Consider the following 19,051-nt stretch of genomic DNA (forward strand, 5'->3'; position numbering starts at 1 on the left):
TTTAATAAAGCCAAAGGTTAAAAAGCTGATTTCGTTTACTTTTGTGACTGGCTAGCGGAGTAATACTGCATGCTTTTTACTCGCCGCTGTGCATGCTTCATATCGGCTAGGATGAGTGCACGTCGTCTAGTGGCGATGAAGGATCAACAAAGAGAATTTTAATTATATATATCTGAAGCAGCTGGTCATAATTTTGTTACTCGAGGGGGAAACTTCTGCCGTAAAGCGGAAATACTTACCGCCAAGAACGCCATTGATTGATTGGAAACTTTATCGAAAGAATGGCAGTTTTCCTAAGTCTTGGGCGGCCCGCCTACTCCGGCAGCCCATTGGCCTGCGCCGCAGCGTGGGCCCTGCTTGCCAGCCCTCGTTGCTGATCGGGGTCCTCGCTATCCATAATGGCCTCGCACTGCTCCAAAGTATTAGGAAGTCTCTCAATAGCGGAATTGAAGAGGCACGCCCACACCATGTGAAAAGCCAAATGCCGCCGCTCTGCGAAATCTGAGGACGAACAGTCAGTCGGGTAGTCGGAATAAGCCTTTTCCTTTGAGTAGATGCAGGAGGAAAAACCAATAAACAGTTTACATTGAAGTGTCATGACTCATGAGGTATGCGGTCGTATATTCGAAACTGGTTTTGGTTTTGATGAAATGGCGTATAACTCACATTCTAGGTGCACACCCAAACCACGCGACATGGAGGGAAAAAAAAAACAAACGACCACGCAGCCGCTCCCGGCGCTCTGTGAGAAAGGGAGAGAAAGAAGAACACACAAAGAGATGGCCTAGAGAGCATCTCATTCTGTCTTCTCACACTCCGTCATGGAGGAAGGAAAAATTAGCTTCCTCCAAGCACTCCGTCCTTCGCTTCTTCCCTGCGTTCCCGCGAGGTGCTGCGGAGTTCACTGCGACAGTATAGCGCCTAGCGACAGTTAGCGCGTCCTTCCTTCCATCAAGACCAGAGGGCTCCGGAATAACTGCGGCTACTGAAGCAACTGAAGCATCGTTAAGCAGACGGGTACCTTTTGCACATGCTTTTGCATTTAACTTCTATAGAAACGCGGCCGCTGCGGCCGGTATTAGCGATTTAACCAATTTAACTCACGTCCCTTCGAGCTGATTTTGTTTATTCTGGCTTACATTGGCTTCTTTCGCTTCTTTTTACTTCGTTTCTAGGGTTGGAGGCAGAAAAAAGAACCAAAACTTGTAGAAAAAGAGAAGTCGCTTTACAATAAAATTATTGCTATGAAAATTGCAAAACTTGACAATAAAGCAATAAAACATTTAAAACATTGTTATAAAATGCAGGTGGCGCAGATTACAAATAAAAAACATTGTTGGCTTTTTTTGTTGATTTTAGTCTCAATGCGTTGTATGTCGGTAGTTGGTCTGGCAACAGTTAACAGCCTTTCGCGTTGTTTGGCAGCGCGTGTCGTGTGGTGCTCTAAAACGATGGCTAAAAAGAAGGCGATTTCAAAGAAGAAACAAAATGCGAAAGTGAGTATTCCTGGCACATTTTGTGAAGTGCATTCTCCTTTTGCTCATTATACCATTTACAGCCCTTACACACTTGCTAGGTTCTTTCAACATGCGGTTACGGGGTTTCTCTCGGTGTTCGCTGTCAACACGTGATTTTAAATGAATAGTTCCTTCTAGCAGTATCTGCCACCTGAGTTGTCCTACTCGCTGTGTTTCGGCAGTTGACTTGTGCCGCGAGTGTCGCGATATGGGTGTGAGCGTGGTACGTTATGCATTGCTTTTCGTTTAACGCTGTCAACGTCTTGTTGCTGCAGCCACAGCCGAAGGTGCAGAGGCGCGGCGTCATCTACCTCAAGCATATCCCGCATGGCTTTTATGAAGAAGAAATGAAGAAGTACTTCTCCCAGTTCGGCACTGTCACGAACCTAAGGCTGTCACGCAGTGCAAGGGTAAGTGAGAAGACAGGCTGTGAAATAGCTGGCAAACTCAGAACTGTCATGTCGACTCAGGAAACTGGTGTGCATGAAAGACAAATAGACAAATTTCTTTCTGAGAGTTCTTTATGAAAGACAAATAGCGTTCGTTGCCCGTTCCTGTCATCTTATTGTTGCAACATTAAAGCTCAATACACGAGTTAGTTACATGAGTTAAAAACAATTTTCAGGCATTTGTATTCCCAAAATATCTAAGAATTCCATTTCAAACTGTATGAAGTGCATTATCACTACAGTGTTTGAGCGGACACTATTTCTGTTGCGATTTCGGATTTGTTTGTTCTAAGTGTAGCGTTTTATGGGTTACATTCCCAGTCACTTATGAGCGTGAATGTGCGCAGTGCTGCACCTTTATTCTTAAAATGTCGCAACAGATGACTCGTTCCCATGCTTAACTATAAAGCTAACCTAAATACAGTTCTTATATAGTTAACATCAGTGTTATATATGTGTTATATAGTGTTATATAGGTGTTACATCAGTCTGACAGGCACTTTCTGGAACCGCCTTGACCAGCATTCCCAAGAGAGAGAGAGACATGACAACACTTGCACCGAAGAGCATTTTTATTTGCGCATTTTTTGCAAAGCGAGTATGTAGCAAACTGATTCGAGGCACATGTGAATTCGTTCTTTCTGTTATAAGACCTACCACCAGTGTTCAAACTTAGTACCGTGCCGGGAGCTAAATTTTACACTGAGAAAATGTCATCACTTAGGTGTTCCAAGTTCTCTCTAATGCCAATGTTTTGAAACCTTCTCCATGGTATCTCCGCAAGCTCGTGATACACACGACTGCCTGGCGCATTTTCTATTCAGCGGTTCATAATAAATTTTAGATGTGCAAAAACGAGCCTGATCAGCAAAAGATCCAAATTGCCAGTGTAAATAAGCAACCACATTACAGGCTCGACCTACACTAGCACAAAAACAACCTGCTTTTGCAAATGCAAAGTAAAATAAGCATGCGACTTGCCACAGTATTTTGGCTATCGGCGCCATCATTCTGGGATGTCACAATTAGTGCATGCAGTGTAGGCAACAAGCTGGATTCATTACTGAAGTAGCCACTGTGATCTTCTTTTGATAACTTAGCTCTTGTGCCGTACACCAAACAGCGAGGTTCTGAGATGCTTCGACTGCTTTGACGTTGTTCAGGCTTGCATGCTCTATTGATACAAAGCTAGTACGCTGAGTGCAGACCATTCAATACAGAGATTACTCGAATATGTGCATTCATATTCCTACAGGACTAAGAAAATATCAGCGAGCAACCTAATACCCATGCCACACGAGCACATTTAATGCCATTAAGTGCTTACTGCCTTAAAGGGCCCCTGCCCACCCCATGGTCCCAAACACTCTCTACCTCACTTTGAGCGAGCCTCCTCTCCTTCCATTCCCTCCTCGAAATTTTTCTCTCCCGCTCCTCGTCGAGTAGTGCTCGGCAAGGCAAAATCACCCCTTCCTTCTCCGGTGTAAGCCGGAGGCGTGGTGTCTGTGGAGTGCGTCACAGGGCGACGTCGTGGCCCCGCCTTCAATAGAATTCTTTTCTTGGTTTTTGCATTTTCTCCGCACACTGAACGATCGAGAGGCGCGATCGGCTCGACCACCTAGACTTGTTAGCGAGCGCATCCTTTCATACATCTGTTTGTCATTCCCAGTTAACGAGCCACCTTTTCATTTTATTTTAGGCCTCCCTACCGTTTCACGAGCGGAGGGGCGGAAGTCGGTTGTGTTCGAAACACACGGCGAAGCGCGGACCCGGCAACCGCCCGTTTGCTTTTCTCCATGCGTGTTTGTGTTCTGTGTGTTTGTGTCTTTTCTCCGCTCCAAAGCATATGTCATTCATTGGAGTCAAGGCGTACGCAAGATGCACGAAAGATAAGCGGTGTGTGTGTGGAGCGGTCAAGTGGGCGAGCGAGGGAAAGGCTCTGCTGCACTAGTAATTAAAACCTTGTTTTGGGGGGCTTGCATAGAAGAAAAAAATCTGAGAAGGGAGCGCGTACGCAGAGCGTCTCGTGAGGTGATCACGGCGGGGGGAGGGGGGGGGGGGGGGGGGGGCGAACCAACTCCCTCAGTTTTACTATTTTTTACTTTTTATGGCAAGGGTTCAAGGCTGTCGCCGCACGCTCCCTCCGCAGTTTTTTTTTTTTTTTTGTTCCTTCATGCGGGTTTGTAGGCATGAGCCAAAACAGAAGGCGCTGCGGAAAGCGTTGTGCAGACGACGCGACGCCAAGGCTACGCCCAATCTTCTCCCGTCAGTCAGAACGATGCACCAATGGAGTGCCTTCAGCGAAAGTAACCCCCCATGACGTCAATGGGGTTCAGAGTAGTGGGCCGGGCCCGTTTTGTTGAAGGAAAGAACGAGCGGGCTTTGATTTGAATTTTCGCAGCTTTTCGGGGCGCGCATGGCTCTAGTATTTTGCAGAGGTTATCTTCGATGCCTCATCTATGCAGTGGGCTTGTTTTTCAAAAATGTCCGGACCCTGGGCAGTGGCCCTTTAAGTTATAATGGCATTTGCGTGTTGCCACATGCATAAACTTAATTGCATTAGCCTTACTGCCATGTGCTCCCCACTTAGTTCACCACAGCTCATTCGCCCAAGCAGTTCGTAGTCTCATCCATATTCCACACGGAGAAAAGCATGCAACTTTGCTAGTAACAGCTTCCTAACCAGTAGCAAATAGTTAATTCATAACTTTCAGTCAGATGAGGCATTTCTACAGCATTTTTGATGCAAAGGGCGCCTTTTTTACCAGCAATTCTGACCGATACTCTCGGCTTGTGTCCTGAGACGCGAGTTTATGGCTACCTTTTCGTCTTGTCAAGCGAGAACAGTGGTGTTTTCTGCAGGATCATTTTTATATTCCATTTGAACAACATTCCTGTGATATTTTGCTAATTGGTACTGCATATATTCAGATGAAACTTATCACTGCCTTGGGAGCATTATCATCCTAGGGACTTTCGTATGATGACATTAAATGCGTGCATATAGTATCAGCTCCAAAAATAATGGCAATAATGTGAGCGTGTGGCATGGGTACATGAGCCGGTGTGCACCTTCAGTGGGCACTACATACCTTCTGCAATGTTCCAAACGCAATGCTTTAGTTTCTTACATGCTGCTTACAGCTGCACATCCAGTGGGAGAGTAGTTTTGCAAGACGTGAGCAGTCACATGACAAAATGATTGGAGCATGGCTGGGCTCATTCGTTGACTGTTGGAATGCATGAGCTGAATGCTCAGCTTTCTCTCTAGAGTCAGTATAGTAATAACTCTATGGACTCGGACGACCCGGTACACATCAGCGGTACAAGCCTCCGCAGTGTTGTGTTGTGCGGTCTTTCTCTGCGAACCTAACCAGGGAATGAAATGCTCTCTATTCGTTGATAATACCATCCTGAACTGCCCGTTCAGTTAGTGCAATAGTTGTTTGAAAAATAGTCGCGGCACTGCTAAACTATTTGTCTTCCTTAGCCCTGATTGGATTAGAGAGCTTTACCTCTCACAGTACTGCAAACAACTCTCATCTCACGCAAGGTTCACAGTAGAAATGAGGATATGGACGACAGGCAAGATGTGGGCAAGGCTAAATGCTGTGTGTCGTCCTCATTTGCTGTCTCCATGGCCTTGTTTTGATGGTTCATGAGGCATTTCTTCTGCAAAGTCATTTGTGCAAAAACAAAAATCTCCAGTGGTCCATATCGCATTCATCACTTCCCGCTAGAGAAATACATTTCAGACAGATGTAAACATATATTAGTTTTTTTTCGCTATGGTAGAGAGAGGGCAGAAAGATGATTTCTTGACACACGCACAAAGTAAGCAAGACTGAGGGTGCTTGCCTGAGGCAAGCCTTCTGAGGTTATGGTGCTCGGCTGCTGACCCGAAACACGCGGGTTCGATCCTGGCCATGGCGGTCGCATTACAAGGAAACGAAATGTTAGTGGGCTGTGTACTGCGCGATGTCACTGCACATTGAAGAACCCCAGGTAGTCTAAATTATCTGGAGCCCTCCACTACGGCGTCCCTCATAGCCTGAGTCGCTTTGGGACATTAAACCTCATAAAAACCAAACCTTTTTGCTATGTGGCTCAAAAGCAGTATTGGTTCTTTGTGATGATTGGTTACCACGTTAGCCTGTTCACTGTAACTATTGGACACTGCCAGTTGAATTCGTGAGTGCCAGGTATTAATACTGCTAATGCTAGCAGTTGCTGATGAGAAATTAAACAACAGAGGCTCAAATCAGTGATATCAGCCATGAATGTGATTGATGACCAGGAACCCACCAAGCTTATAGAAGCTTACAGAAAATTTAGGGTTATTCTTAAAAAAAATTTTCTAATGCAACCTGACCATTGGGGAGTCCCATCTTTTGTTCACTTACAATCAGTGAGTTTTGCATCTGTTTCTCATGTTTGTTCAATACGTTTTATTTTACAGACTGGCGGTAGCCGTGGCTATGCATTCATTGAATTCCTGTCAGAAGACGTAGCTAAAATTGTTGCAGACACCATGGATGGGTACCTGTTCTTCAACAAAATCCTCAAATGTGAGTGGTTGAAAGCGTAGCTTAATACTGTTTTTGTCAACCTTTGTTTTCACTGACAAAGGCTGGTGCGTATAATTTCTTTTTCATGACATGATTGGCAGTACATTGTTGCTTGCATGGCAAGATGGTGCAAAAAGTCATCTACATTATTCTTCAACATCACCCTGATCATTTAGTGACATGTTTGTCTTTAGTTCGTTGTGCTCTGTTTACTTCTCACTGCTGAACAAAGGAAATTTTTTGTAAAGCAGAGCACTTCGTTTAATGAACGATCCAAATTGAATGAACTTTCAGTACGAACATTGCACGACATGTTCAGGCAAGCTGCACAATGGTGTACTTTCGTTGGCTTGCACCACATACAGCGGGGGAAAAAAGAAAAAGAAACTGATTGCATTGCAGTGATCTTAATGATACTTTTTTCTTAGTAAAATAAAAATAAAAGCTGCTTTATGTTTGCTCTCAGACTACATATATATTTTATTGTGTGGCATCATATAGCGCAATTCGTTTATTGGGTTTCATATCTTTTTATTGTCTTTTTTTTGTGTGTCAGAATATAGCATGAATGATGCAATAACCTCTCTTTGAAGTTGAGGCAGGTACTATCTCGTAATGTAGGTCACTTCTTGATGTCAATGATTAATTTGTAATTGTACACAACGTGCACTGCTTTCATTGCCATATTCCTTCCGGCTGGCTAAACAAGCCAGACGAAGACATCACATGCAGTGAACCAGCGTGACTAATTAATTACAAACGCTTTTGCACCCGCAGTTTCGGCACTTTGACTTTATGGTTGACGTACCAACCTGGGCTACCACATTTTGATGATGCCAGCCTCACCGGCAAGCATTAGATCCTGTGAACAACCACTCGGTTCCATGACGTCAAGTGCCCATTGTTGTCATTTGATTTGGGCAGAAATGCGGAGTGGCTGCTCAGACAAAATTCAGAATCATATTAATGTATGTTCCACTCGACACCTGTGCCTGAAACTTGCTATAAAGCATCTCCTTACGCCCATGAAACAAATCATAGTGTTTGTGTTTGAAATTCATTGTCTGTACTCCTTTAAACCGCTGTGCAGGCAGCGTGGTGCCCAAGGAGCAGGTGCATGAGGGCCTGTTCCGGCATTTCCGCTACCCGTTCCCCTTACGCAAGGAGGTGGTGCGCACGGTCCACAATCGGCGCCGCACAGCTGAAACAGAGAAGCGGAGCGCCCAGCGCCGCCTGGCCACCCTGGAGCGCACCAGGGCCCGACTGCGCAAGATGGGCGTGCGCTGCAACTTTGCCCCTGAGGTGAGAGTGGGAGTCACTTCACATCCTTTGCCTGCTGTACTGCAGAACCCTCAGTCAGTTGCAGTGGTGTGATATAATTCCTTTGGATGCTGCCTTGCTTAAGGGATGCCCTCAAGGAACCATGTCGCACTTCTTTTTACTTACCTGTGAACCAAAACATTCCTCATTCATTGCACAGAGTAGTGCAGAAGAAACTAAAGAAATTAGCACATGCAGGTAAAAATTGTTCTGCTCTTAAAATTCTGAGCACATCAATGTTCGAAGGCTTAAAAATGATGGCATCTCTCGTCAAAAATGGGTGCTACAAATCAGTATTGCACTTTTGAGCTAAAATTGCATTAAATTACTTTAAAGGACATGAGACAAAGGAAGCATGACTACCACTGGATGCAGTGCTACTAACAGCTGTTTGTTTTTGTCATTTAACAGAGGATTGTATACACACAATGACACAATAAGCAATTGTTAGTAGCTAGGGTGGTCGTGTTTCTTTCCTCTGACTCTTGCTTCTTCGTGCAGGTTAGTGCTATCAGAGTCCTTTGGTACTCCTAGTGGTCATGAAACTCCCGCCAAAGTTTGATTTTGGGACACAAGTGGCTGCTAGGGGTGCCACCGCACATTGTGGAGCATCGAGCGGTAAACTAGGCTGGTGGTGTATGGTATGGTTGCACCAGCGGAGCTTGCTGGCAGAGCTGGAAATAAATGCGTGGAAAACGGCGAAAAGAAGTGCTTTCTTGGCGACTTATTCAACATCCCAAGGAGTACCTTGAGCACCATCCTGATAAACAAGACTGCCATCACGACAAAGGCGGCACAAAGCATGCGGGCAAATTCACACTGTCTTCAGCTCTCCTGCCTTTGGCGGCTTGATGAAGTGGTTTCTAGATGTTAGAGGTCGGAACATGCTCGGGGTCGGGACCAGTGCTCCAACAAAAAGCGAAAGACTTTGTTCTTACCCTCGCTGCTGAAAACTTTGCCGTCAGCTCTGGGTGGCTCCAAAGGTTTAAGGCTCGCTACGAGATCGTCAGTAAAGTGATCTCGAGCAAGAGCGAGACGGCTAACTGCGAAAGTGTAAAAAAGTGACTGGAAGAGGAGTGGCGGCAAATCCTTTTGAAGTACGAGCCCAAGGACATTTTTAATGTAGACGAAACTGGGCCATTTTGGCAGATGCTGCCCCAGCGTGCACTTTACGCATGTGGGAAGCCGTGCCATAGCGGCAAGCAAAGCAAGGCCATCATCGCTGTTTTGCTTGCCACCAACATGGATTGTATTGCGAAACTGTGTCCCTTCGTTGTCGTAAAATTTAAAACCCCGAGGTGCATGAAGAGGTGCCACATACTCCCCGTAGAGTATGCTTCCAACAAGAAATGTTAGATGACGCTTGAACTTGAAAAGGCTGCATGCTTGGGACTGCGAGCTTGTGTGTGAAGGTCGCAAAGTGTGCCTTCTCATGGACAACTCTACCACTTACCACACAGATGTTGCACTCAATAATATTGAGGTTCAGTTTCTTCCGCCAAACTCGACAGCCAAGGTGCTGCCTCTAGATCAGGACGTCATGTCACTGTGTTCTCTCTGACTGAATTTTACTGCTCTTGCTTGCATTTTTTACGAAATTTGATATTATGAGTTAAAGGCACTACTTAAAGCCATTATGTGTTAACTACTTATGTAACTGATACATGAAGCAGCTCAGGGTGATTATTCCTCTGGCCTCCAAATGTTCCAGCACGCTACAAGCACCAAGCCACGCAATATTTTCGACACAAGAGCATTGGTGTGCCAGAGAGTGGGATTTCACGGTCCTCTCCTCTTATGTAACAGTCTGTTTTAAAAACTTAACTCTGCAAAAGTACTGAGAATTTGTTTGAATTGTACAGAGCCTTTTTAAGTACATGTGATTTTGACGGAAATCAGACATCAGTTATTAGAAACCAGAAATCCAGATTGAACGAGTCCATGTGATTGAGTTTCCACTGTGTTGTGGCTTCCACTTTCCGCTTTGAGCAGGTTCCCAGCGCACTGCTGGAGCCACTGCCCGCCAAGGACTCGAGCAGAGCCAGCAGCACGGCCGAGGACTCTGGCTTTCCGTTAGTGCTCGACTCGAGCGACGACAGTCTGAGCTTCAAGACGCCCCCGGGTGCACGAAAAGTGCGCAAGATGAAGCAAGACAAGCCGTCTACGAAAACCCTGGTGGAGGTGACGCCCAGCCGACAGACCCTGTCGCCCAAGAAATCAGCCAAGCTGGTCGCCTCACCCAGCTCAAAACGCAGGGGGCCCATGGTATCTACACCCCTTGCTACTGCTGCTGCTGCTACTCCCAAGGTAAGTGGCCATCTGGGGGAGATTCCATGGGCTTGCTTTATGGTCATCATCATCATCATCATCATCCTGACTATGCCCACTGCAGGGCAAAGGCCTCTCCCATGCTGAGGACAAATTGATGTTGGCTTATACTGGTTTGGTTGCCTGTTTCTAATGAGGAGAAGGCTACTTCTACTGAAAACGAACTGGAAGGAGTCGAAAAATTGAAAGCATCTATGGCCGGTGCTAGCTATTTTCGCTTGGAAACTGCGATTATGTTAAGTATTTTTCATTGCGGAGCTGTGAGTGTAGACAACGCAGCTCCCCACTTTCAGACAACAATCTCAAGAGTCCATAATTTTCTTGGCGGCACCATCAGTGTGTCACGCATTTGAACCAAGTAATGAGAAGAAATACCTTTTCTTTTTTTTGAACTCCACACATTCCATTTCTACATGCAGCAGAAAACCCATTATCGATTGCATGCGAAAGTTGGCGAGCCCTTTGAAGTGACTTTTTCTTGCTTGCGCCTTCGTCCCATCGCATGTTTCTGTGAAATTCTGTTCAGTTCAGAAATGGCTCTTGGTTAGACTCTTTCAGGCGCGACATAGCTACCGTGGCCACAGCCAGTTAGCAGCATTGCTTCGGTGGGAAAAGGAGCTCAATACCCTTGGGAGTTTCCGCGCATGTTGCTGGTAGGGTCACAGGAGGAGTGGCGACCTTTGAGCGTGCAAAAAGTGACGAGAGGAGACAGAAAGGCGCGAAGACACTAAAATTCAAAATTTGACTACAGGCAACTGAGCTGCTACAAACCGCTGTTATACAATTCTTGCGAGAGCATATGTGTAAAGCGGCATCCTTTAACATCCCACAAATACTGTACCTTTTATTGAGCCCCATTCAGAGCACCTTTTAACGTGAGTCCGCTGTACTCAGGTTGCATCATTGGAACTTGTGAAGCTGGAGAATGTCACTGAGCTTTTGGCACTTCTAGCAGAAATAACTTTAGTATCGCATAAAGTAGAATCTCTGAATTTCATAAGGTGCTGTAAAATGTTCTTCATCTGAAATTCACATCATCCAAAATAGGAAAACTCGCATAGGTCATTCCGCTTCAAACGTTCTTCAGTTGATTCTAGGAAGCTTAGAAGATTGCCCTTGTGTTTCCTGTTGCTTGTCTGGGAAAGCAATCACCAGTCTAGCTTTAGTGCCTCACATAAGTAGCTTTGATTGGCTATAACAACCTGCAGTGGTGTTTTGCAGTTCAGAGTATTGGTGGCAAAGTCAGTTTGCATGCAGCTTAACGTGTTGTTTTGCACATAAAACTCAGTGCTTCCTGATGGGACCATGGCGTTGCGGCCCATAGTTTAGATCACCATCTAAATTTCATTCTTTCTGCAGGGTTACCTTATTGGCTAGTTTCAGGTTACTTTCATACTCTCTTGCATTTTCAGCTACGTTTAGCCATGGTTTAATCTGACCTGCTCGGTTGTTTGTGGTGGGTGTGAAGGTAGCATGTTCCTTTTATGCTTCTTTATCTTGCTCTCAAAGTTCACCAGCCACTTGTTAAAATGTCCTTTTTCATCCAAGCACTTTTGTTGGACTCCCAGTCCACAGGAATGTCCACGTCGCACAAGCACAAAGGCCTTTTGGATGTCCTGATTACTAACAGCTCTGCTATTGCATTGATGTCCACACTACAGCACAGAATACTCTTATGCTCATTTGAATGTTTCCCTCCATGACATCATCATTATATCATTAAAGGTAAAGCTTCTAATCATAGAGCAACCATAAAAGGGCAAGAAATAGATAGACATGGCAGAGGATTTTGGTGCTCTAGAAGGAAGTGGTAAACTCACTCAACAAAAACAAGAAGATGACTCTGATACATATACTAGAGGGCGGCAGGCAACCTCCAACTGAATAGGATTCGATTATGGGAGGTATCACTTCCAGACATCGAAAAAGCCTTGCTGTTATATATTCGTGATGCTCATTCGCGGAGCATCTCTGTCAGTGGTTTTCTTTTGCGAAAACTCGTGGAACAACATGTCATCGTTTTAGCCCATGAGGACTTGAGACACAGGAAAGGTTGACTCAGTTGTTTCAAATCGCAGAACAGAAGACGGTGTAATGACATACTGGAAAGCCTATTTGCCGCAGGAGTACCTTCCAGGCTGTTGACCACATAACATTTTCAGCGCTAACGAAAATACTCTGGCCAGGAAAGATGCTCACTTTTTCTGGGCATCCATGTCATGGAGGGAAACACTCAAATGAGCATAAGGGTATTCCGTGCTGTAGTGTGGACAGCAATGCAATAGCAGAGCTGTTAGTAATCAGGACATCCAAATGGCCTTTGTGCTTGAGGGACGTGGACATTCCTGTGGACTGGGAGTCCAACAAAAGTGCTTGGATGAGAAAGGACATTTTAACAAGTGGCTGGTGAACTTTGAGAGCAAAATAAGGAAGCATAAAAGGAACATGCTACTTTTCCTTGACAACTGTTGTCACAAACAATTGGCCACAAAGCCGCCGCGGTGGCTCAGCGGTTATGGTGCTCGGCTGCTGACCCGAAAGACGCGGGTTCGATCCCGGCCGCGGCGGCTGGAATTTCTTTGGAGGAGAAATTCTAGAGGCCCGTGTACTGTGCGATGTCAGTGCACGTTAAAGAACCCCAGGGGGTCGAAATTTCCGGAGCCCTTCACTACGGCGTCTCTCATAGCCTCAGTCGCTTTGGGACGTTAAACCCCATAAACCAAACCAAACCAAACCAATTGGCCACAGAGCTGCTGTATTTTCCTCCCGGCACGTCATCTGAAATGCAGTCTGTTGGCCAGAACATTTTTCACTCATTTGAAGGCAAGATAGCGCACTCGCCTTGGTGAGCGGCTGCTTTATGACACACAGTAGAAGAAAGGATTCTGTAATTGACTTGAAATTTGCTGCTCAGATTTTTTCGGCCCTGTGGGAGCAGCTTCAAAGAGAAATCATTAAGAATTGTTTCTGCAAGGCTGGCTTTGTCTCAAGAGACAGTGAGTGAGCTTCCAGCCTCTTTGGCGGAGGATACAGACTAGCCAGACCCAGAGTTATTGGCAGCTGTGGAAACAGCTTTTAGAAAGGAAGACTTTTCAGAGTATGCAAGTGTTGGATGCCAACTTTGTTAGCACGGAGCAGTTAACCGATGAAGAAATTGTGCACAAGAGAGGGAAGTGCTCGCTCTTAACCAAGAACTGGACGAGGAAGAGGACAAAGGTGGCCTAGCAACTGTCCCACAGACGTGACCACTGCCTAGACTCTCGAGCATATCCAAGGCCTGAAATGCTATTTTAAACCGAATTTGGCACCGGAAGAAGCGGGTTTTCTTTTACTAATGGAAGCACAGATAGCATCCAGAGCTGTTTGTTGTACACTTCAAAAGCTTATCGACTTCTTTCAGAAGCGTTAAAACAAGCATTTTCTCGTCTGTAGCTATGTATAGCTTGTAACTCGCACTAGCTATAAAAGACTGGTATGGTTGCAAGTTAGTCTTTAACATGAATTCTTGGACACTATCAAGGTCTGTTGTAACGAGATTGTACTATTCTTTTAACGCAATAGCGTTAAGGGTCCCGTTCGACAGAAAACCCGGCGTCTGTGTTGTTTGAGTGTCAAGAAAATCAGATGAGTTGAGTGGATTGTGAGGTTACAACCACATGATCTTGCGTAGGTACCGTATAAATGCGTGTAAGGGCCGCACCCATGTATGGGCCACACCCCGTTTTCCCGAAGGAGATATCTAAAAAAAAAAAAATCTGTGTAAGGGCTGCAGCACCTCATCTTTCCTTAACCGAGGCGGGAATAGCCTTCTAAATGCATGCACGTGGCCTCCGCGATCAGCTCCGGCTGCAAGCAATGGTGCCCTTGATCGCGGAGGCCACGCACGTGCACAGGAGCTTCCAAGTGCCGTCCATGGATGGCGCTCGAGGCCGTGGTCATCATCATCGTCAACTTTTTTTTCCCGCTGTGACCTCGCGCTATCCACATTGCCATCAGTATCGCCAGCTCCGGGCTTTTGTGGCGTGTTAGTGCGTTCACCGTAATCGTTGTAGTAGTTATGGTGGTTGTGGCTTTCACGGGCAGCTGCCGCCGAGCATTGCAGTTTTAGCACAATGGGCAAGCACGTTAATAGCTGCATGGTTGGGAGTTAGCTCTCGAACACGGCAAGCGTGCAGCGGGCAGGAAATGCAACGTGGACGAGGAGTGCGTCCGATGATGGTGCAACCAAAAGGATGCATTGAGAAACACAAGCTGCAAAAAGGGCGCTTTCCGAGGCAAGCCGTGCGAGTTTCTCGGAACTGGAAGAAGTGCTGCTCTGCTGTGTGATGGAAGTGCGAAGCAACGGATACGCGTTGACTGCAGACATGCTGCGTGGCTTCTTTTGGGATGAGCGTGCACCAGAGCACAGCACCAGCTCAAAGTTGAAATACTCCGTGAGTGATGATTGAACGTAGAATAAATGTTGCTCATTCCCTGATTGGTGCGTTCTTAGTTAAAAAAAAAAAAAAATTCGCACATCGCGTATATGGGCCGCACCCCGAAAATTGGCCCTCGAATCTGGAAAAAAAACTGCAGCCCTCACACGCGTTTATACGGTTATTCGAACACCCCACAAGAATCACACTTGTACAACAGTGATGTCACTACAAAATTCTTTGGTCTACAGGGTCAGGACGTCATTCCAGCACTATTATATAATGCTTCTCAAGAAATAAAGCAATTGTGCGGACAAAAAAAATTTACTGACGGTTTAGCATTGCTAAGCACGAAGTACAGGGTCTGTCCTGAAAGTAATGAGACAAGTCGCAGCGTGACGCGGGCATGCGCTAGATCGGGAAACCACTTTTGGGGGAAGGAGGGGGAACCTTCAGCTCCACAACGCAAAGATCTCAGTTGGCTCCGAGCAGGTCAAGCGAGTGGACTTGTTGTAACGTGTACCCCTGTTTCGTCGCTTCGTCGAGGCAACCATGGAGCGAATGTTGGAACAGCGCTACGCCGTCAAACTTTGCAATAAACTGAGTAAATCACCTACCGAGACATTCGACAGCATGTGGGAATGATACAATGTCGAGATCACAAGGGTTCCAATGACACAAAGCATTTACAAATGGCCGTGAAGACGTTCAGAACAACATAGTCAACATTACCGTCCGTAACCGTCATCGATGGGCGCCCGGACCGTTGCTCGTCATGAACGTCTTCACGACCGTTTGTAAATGCTTTGTGCCATTAGAACACGTGACTTGGATATCGCATCGTTCCCACATGCTGTCCTGATCGTTGAATGACTCGGCAGACTCGGGAGGTAACTTACTCAGTTTATTGCAAAGCTTCATAGCGTAGCGCTGTTCCAGCTTTGGCTCCATGGTGTCCTCGACGCAGTGGCGAAACATGGGAACATGCTCGAAGACGTCCACTCGCTTCGCCTGCTCGCAGCCAACTAAGCTCGTCGCATTGTGAAGCTTGTGGGGTTGAAATGGGGAGATAAATCCGTTCTCCCCGTTTAACCGCGGCTGACAGTTCAAAACCGCGCGGACCCCACCCCGTGATCGCGAGCGCTACTGAGTGCACGGCGACCACGGCGGGCCTTGCTCTGCGGGAACAAAGGAACGACACACTGGCTGACACAAACAAGGCATTTATTGCTATAACAACAATAACGCCAGCTAGCAACAGAATACACAGAGGAATCGAGGATGTCCGACTCTCCAGCATGGTTACGAGTGAATGTTCGCCCACGGTAGGGCAGGGGGGAAAACTCCGAGGCCAGACGGGACGAGCTGAGGGGAACATGTTTCCACACGAGGTCGCCGCCGGCGAAGAGCGGAGCGGCTCGCGAAACGTCCGCGAGCTATCCCGGTGCCGAGCAGAAGAGAGCCCGTTGGTCCCCGCGAGCGCGCAGCAAAACGCCATCCGTGGCGCTGGTGTCGCTGCGACGCGAGCACCCTCCCCTGTTAGTTAAAGTAACCAAACTGAGAAGAGCGCGTTTCGGGGGAGCTAACTACAGGGAACTAGTGCGTTGAGGGAAAGCGAACGCAGGGGACGAAGGCGTCCCCACAAGCTGAAGGTTCCCAATCTAGTGCATGCGCGCGTCACGCCGCGACTTGTCTCATTACTTGCAGGACAGACCCTGTATTATGCGAAAGCTTAGTTTCTTGCAGATGGACATCGCCGCCACGTACCTGAAAGCGTGATTGATGTTTCCAGTGACAGAGAAAGCCAGTTATGTGCATTTTCAACTTTTTCATCATCAGTGCCAATTTACCTAATGTACGCTGGTGGCCTGTGCTTCAGTACCGCGTTTTGTGCAGCAATGTTGTTGTCCACGCCAATGCGTGCAGCACACATCTCTCTGTCACTGTCTCCATACAGCTCAGAGTGCAAATATTAGTTTCATAGCAGTATTAGTGGATGAAGAAGGCAGATGTGCAATGCATAGTGCGAGAGTGTGTTGGAGTTTTACACGAGGCATGTTTGGCTGCAGCGGTGGCCTAGTGCTCTCACGCAGCGACCTGCAAAGCTGACCTGTCTGTGCCACCACGGGATCGAATCCCAGTCGTGGATATTTATATTTCTTTTTATTTATTGCTTTCGCGCTAATCAAATGGTTGAGCTGGGACTTGAACCGCTGCCCCCTGGGTCATGAGCCAGGCACGCTACCCCTCGACTTGGTTAAAGGGAGGCCTTGTGGTAAATGAAATAAATTAGATGAAAATAAATATAAATAAATTGAAGAATAAAGAAGTGTTCATATCTGCGAAATGATATACAAAAAGGATCCTAGGCTGCTGAAGAGACCCATTAATGCCATCGCATCATACCATTAAAGGTGCACTGAAGTGGAATCTGAACTCGTCTTTTTGGCGTGGAAACTCGATCTACATGTTCCGAGCATTCTTAGAAACTTCGACTTGTTGTCCTGTGCAGCCGATTTCCCCAATTTAAATCGGTTTATACGTCCCGGCTTTGGTTTTCTGTTTTAAGTTCACCGCTGAAGGTAGGTGAAGTCAACTAACAAGTGAATTACCTTTCACGCAGTTACGTGCCGGCTTCACTTTCACTTTTATTTTGTTTTTTAGGTTTTCATGAGTAAATATATTCAGTCAGAGACTACATAGCTGCAAATTAGGCCCATAGAAATAAAAACATGCGTGGACTCTTTGGTTTCGCCGATCGCTATGCATCCCTCCGCCAATGGCAGAACGGCAAGCTGCCATGGGTCTGGCTGAAAGGTTGGTTGGCTCCTCCTACCGTGTGCGGTTAGTTAAAGAAAAGGCACGAGCAGGGACGCTTAATCCAATTTAAATTAGGGAAATTGGCCGCACTGGACAATAATTCGAAGTTTCTAGAAATGCTCGTAACGTGTACATCGAGTTCCCGCAGTAAAAAGAGAAGTTCAGATTCCTCTTTATTGCACCTATAAGGCAGAGATCAAGTGTCTCCTGAATTTTTTTTTCTCTGTCTAGATGATAAAACTTCTGTTTTTAGTGAAAGTAGCCTCATTGTCATTAAAATGTGGTACAGCCAACTTCCATTTGTTCTCAGTGTCCCTGTAAAGCGCACTGGTCCCTTGATGAATTTTCGCACCATCAGGAAAAAATCGTCTCAGCCTCTGACCTGCAGCTCATTCACCTGGTTTAGTTGTGTTTGTGTGCGCAACATTTCTGATTTCAATATGTTCACTTTTTTTGCTTCAGAAGGGACAGTACGGATCAAGCACTTTGCAGCAGTGGTGAAATTTCATCAAGCTACTCATGTTTATAATACTTTTGTATTGCTCTAAGCTTTGGGGTTGAGGCTAGATTTGAACAGGCCCCTCTGTGTACCATGCTTAGGTTACTGAGCTGTTAGTTTGTACTCATGATTATCATGGGTAATGATTAACGTAAGGTAAAGTGTGGAAAAGTAACGGAGTAGTTCTTCTTGTTTTGTATTTTTATCGGTAGCTAGTTGTCTTTCTAGGTGTCTTCTCTAATCATCCTTTTTTGTCCCTGCAATCAGCAATCTGGCCTAGACAAGTTTGGCATCTCTCCTCTAAGGCAGGAATAAGCTCATTTATGTGCTGTATTTATGAGCAAAGTTAGAAGCTCTTATTACGGTAATGCGAATTCTGAGGCACATCATCATTTTTATGATTGTTGTGGGTGCTGTAGTTAAACTCTTGCTTTCTGCATTTCGTTTTCTCTTCTGCTTTGCAGGGTGCACTGAAAAAGGCTCCCACCCCGAAGTCTACATCGGCTTCCAAAAGAAGACAAAGGAAAACGCCAACAAAGACATAGGGAGCTTCCTTATGTTAAGCAACCTATTGAGGAGAAGTAAAATAAATAAAAAATCACACTTACACCTAGTTATCTAATTGATTTTGCTAGCCTTGCTGCCAACAATTCAGTGAGGAGAAAGAGCACATCCAGTAAGTGTGCTGTAGTGCTACTGAGTACTGTTGCATTTCTTCAAATCCCCGCATCTCAAAAAGTGCACGATGTGTGCTGCTAAAACTGAGGCGCACCTGAACGAACATTGGCCAAACCTTCCGTCTGCTGCCTGGTGCCCACGTGCTGCGCTGCTGCCGGAGCAGTGCGTGCATCAGCAACAGCGTCTGCGGTGGGCAAAAGCATCACGCGGTGCAAAAGAGCCTATGCTCTGTCCTGCAGCCCGAGTCAGTGCACATGCAGTCCTCGTAACCTGAGATTGAACCGAGAGCGCCATGCGTATTAGTCTGCACGCCGGGGAACTGGGCTCGTGCAGAGCCAAGGCGCCATCCTTCAGCGCGGTGTGAAACCCATTATAAACAGTGACAGCGGCGGAAGGTAGTCGGAGGGTACAATTATCGGCGGCATATGCCTTCTGAGCCGTCATTTTGTTAAATATG

The 19,051-nt window shown here is 46.2% G+C and overlaps 1 protein-coding gene across 1 annotated transcript; it reads left to right on the top strand.

Annotated features, from left to right (window-relative positions):
- Positions 1–1,732: 1,732 nt before the first annotated feature.
- Positions 1,733–18,523, top strand: LOC149340252 (uncharacterized). The gene is made up of 5 exons (XM_089550700.1): positions 1,733–1,927; positions 6,426–6,534; positions 7,625–7,836; positions 9,847–10,161; positions 18,381–18,523. The coding sequence occupies exons 1-5, from the start codon at positions 1,748–1,750 to the stop codon at positions 18,459–18,461; spliced, it is 897 nt and encodes a 298-aa protein (XP_089406826.1). The 5' UTR covers positions 1,733–1,747; the 3' UTR covers positions 18,462–18,523.
- Positions 18,524–19,051: the final 528 nt, after the last annotated feature.

Source organism: Amblyomma mixtum, chromosome 6 (genome assembly GCF_055824585.1).
Source record: "Amblyomma mixtum isolate Tamu chromosome 6, ASM5582458v1, whole genome shotgun sequence".
NCBI lineage: Eukaryota > Metazoa > Arthropoda > Arachnida > Ixodida > Ixodidae > Amblyomma > Amblyomma mixtum.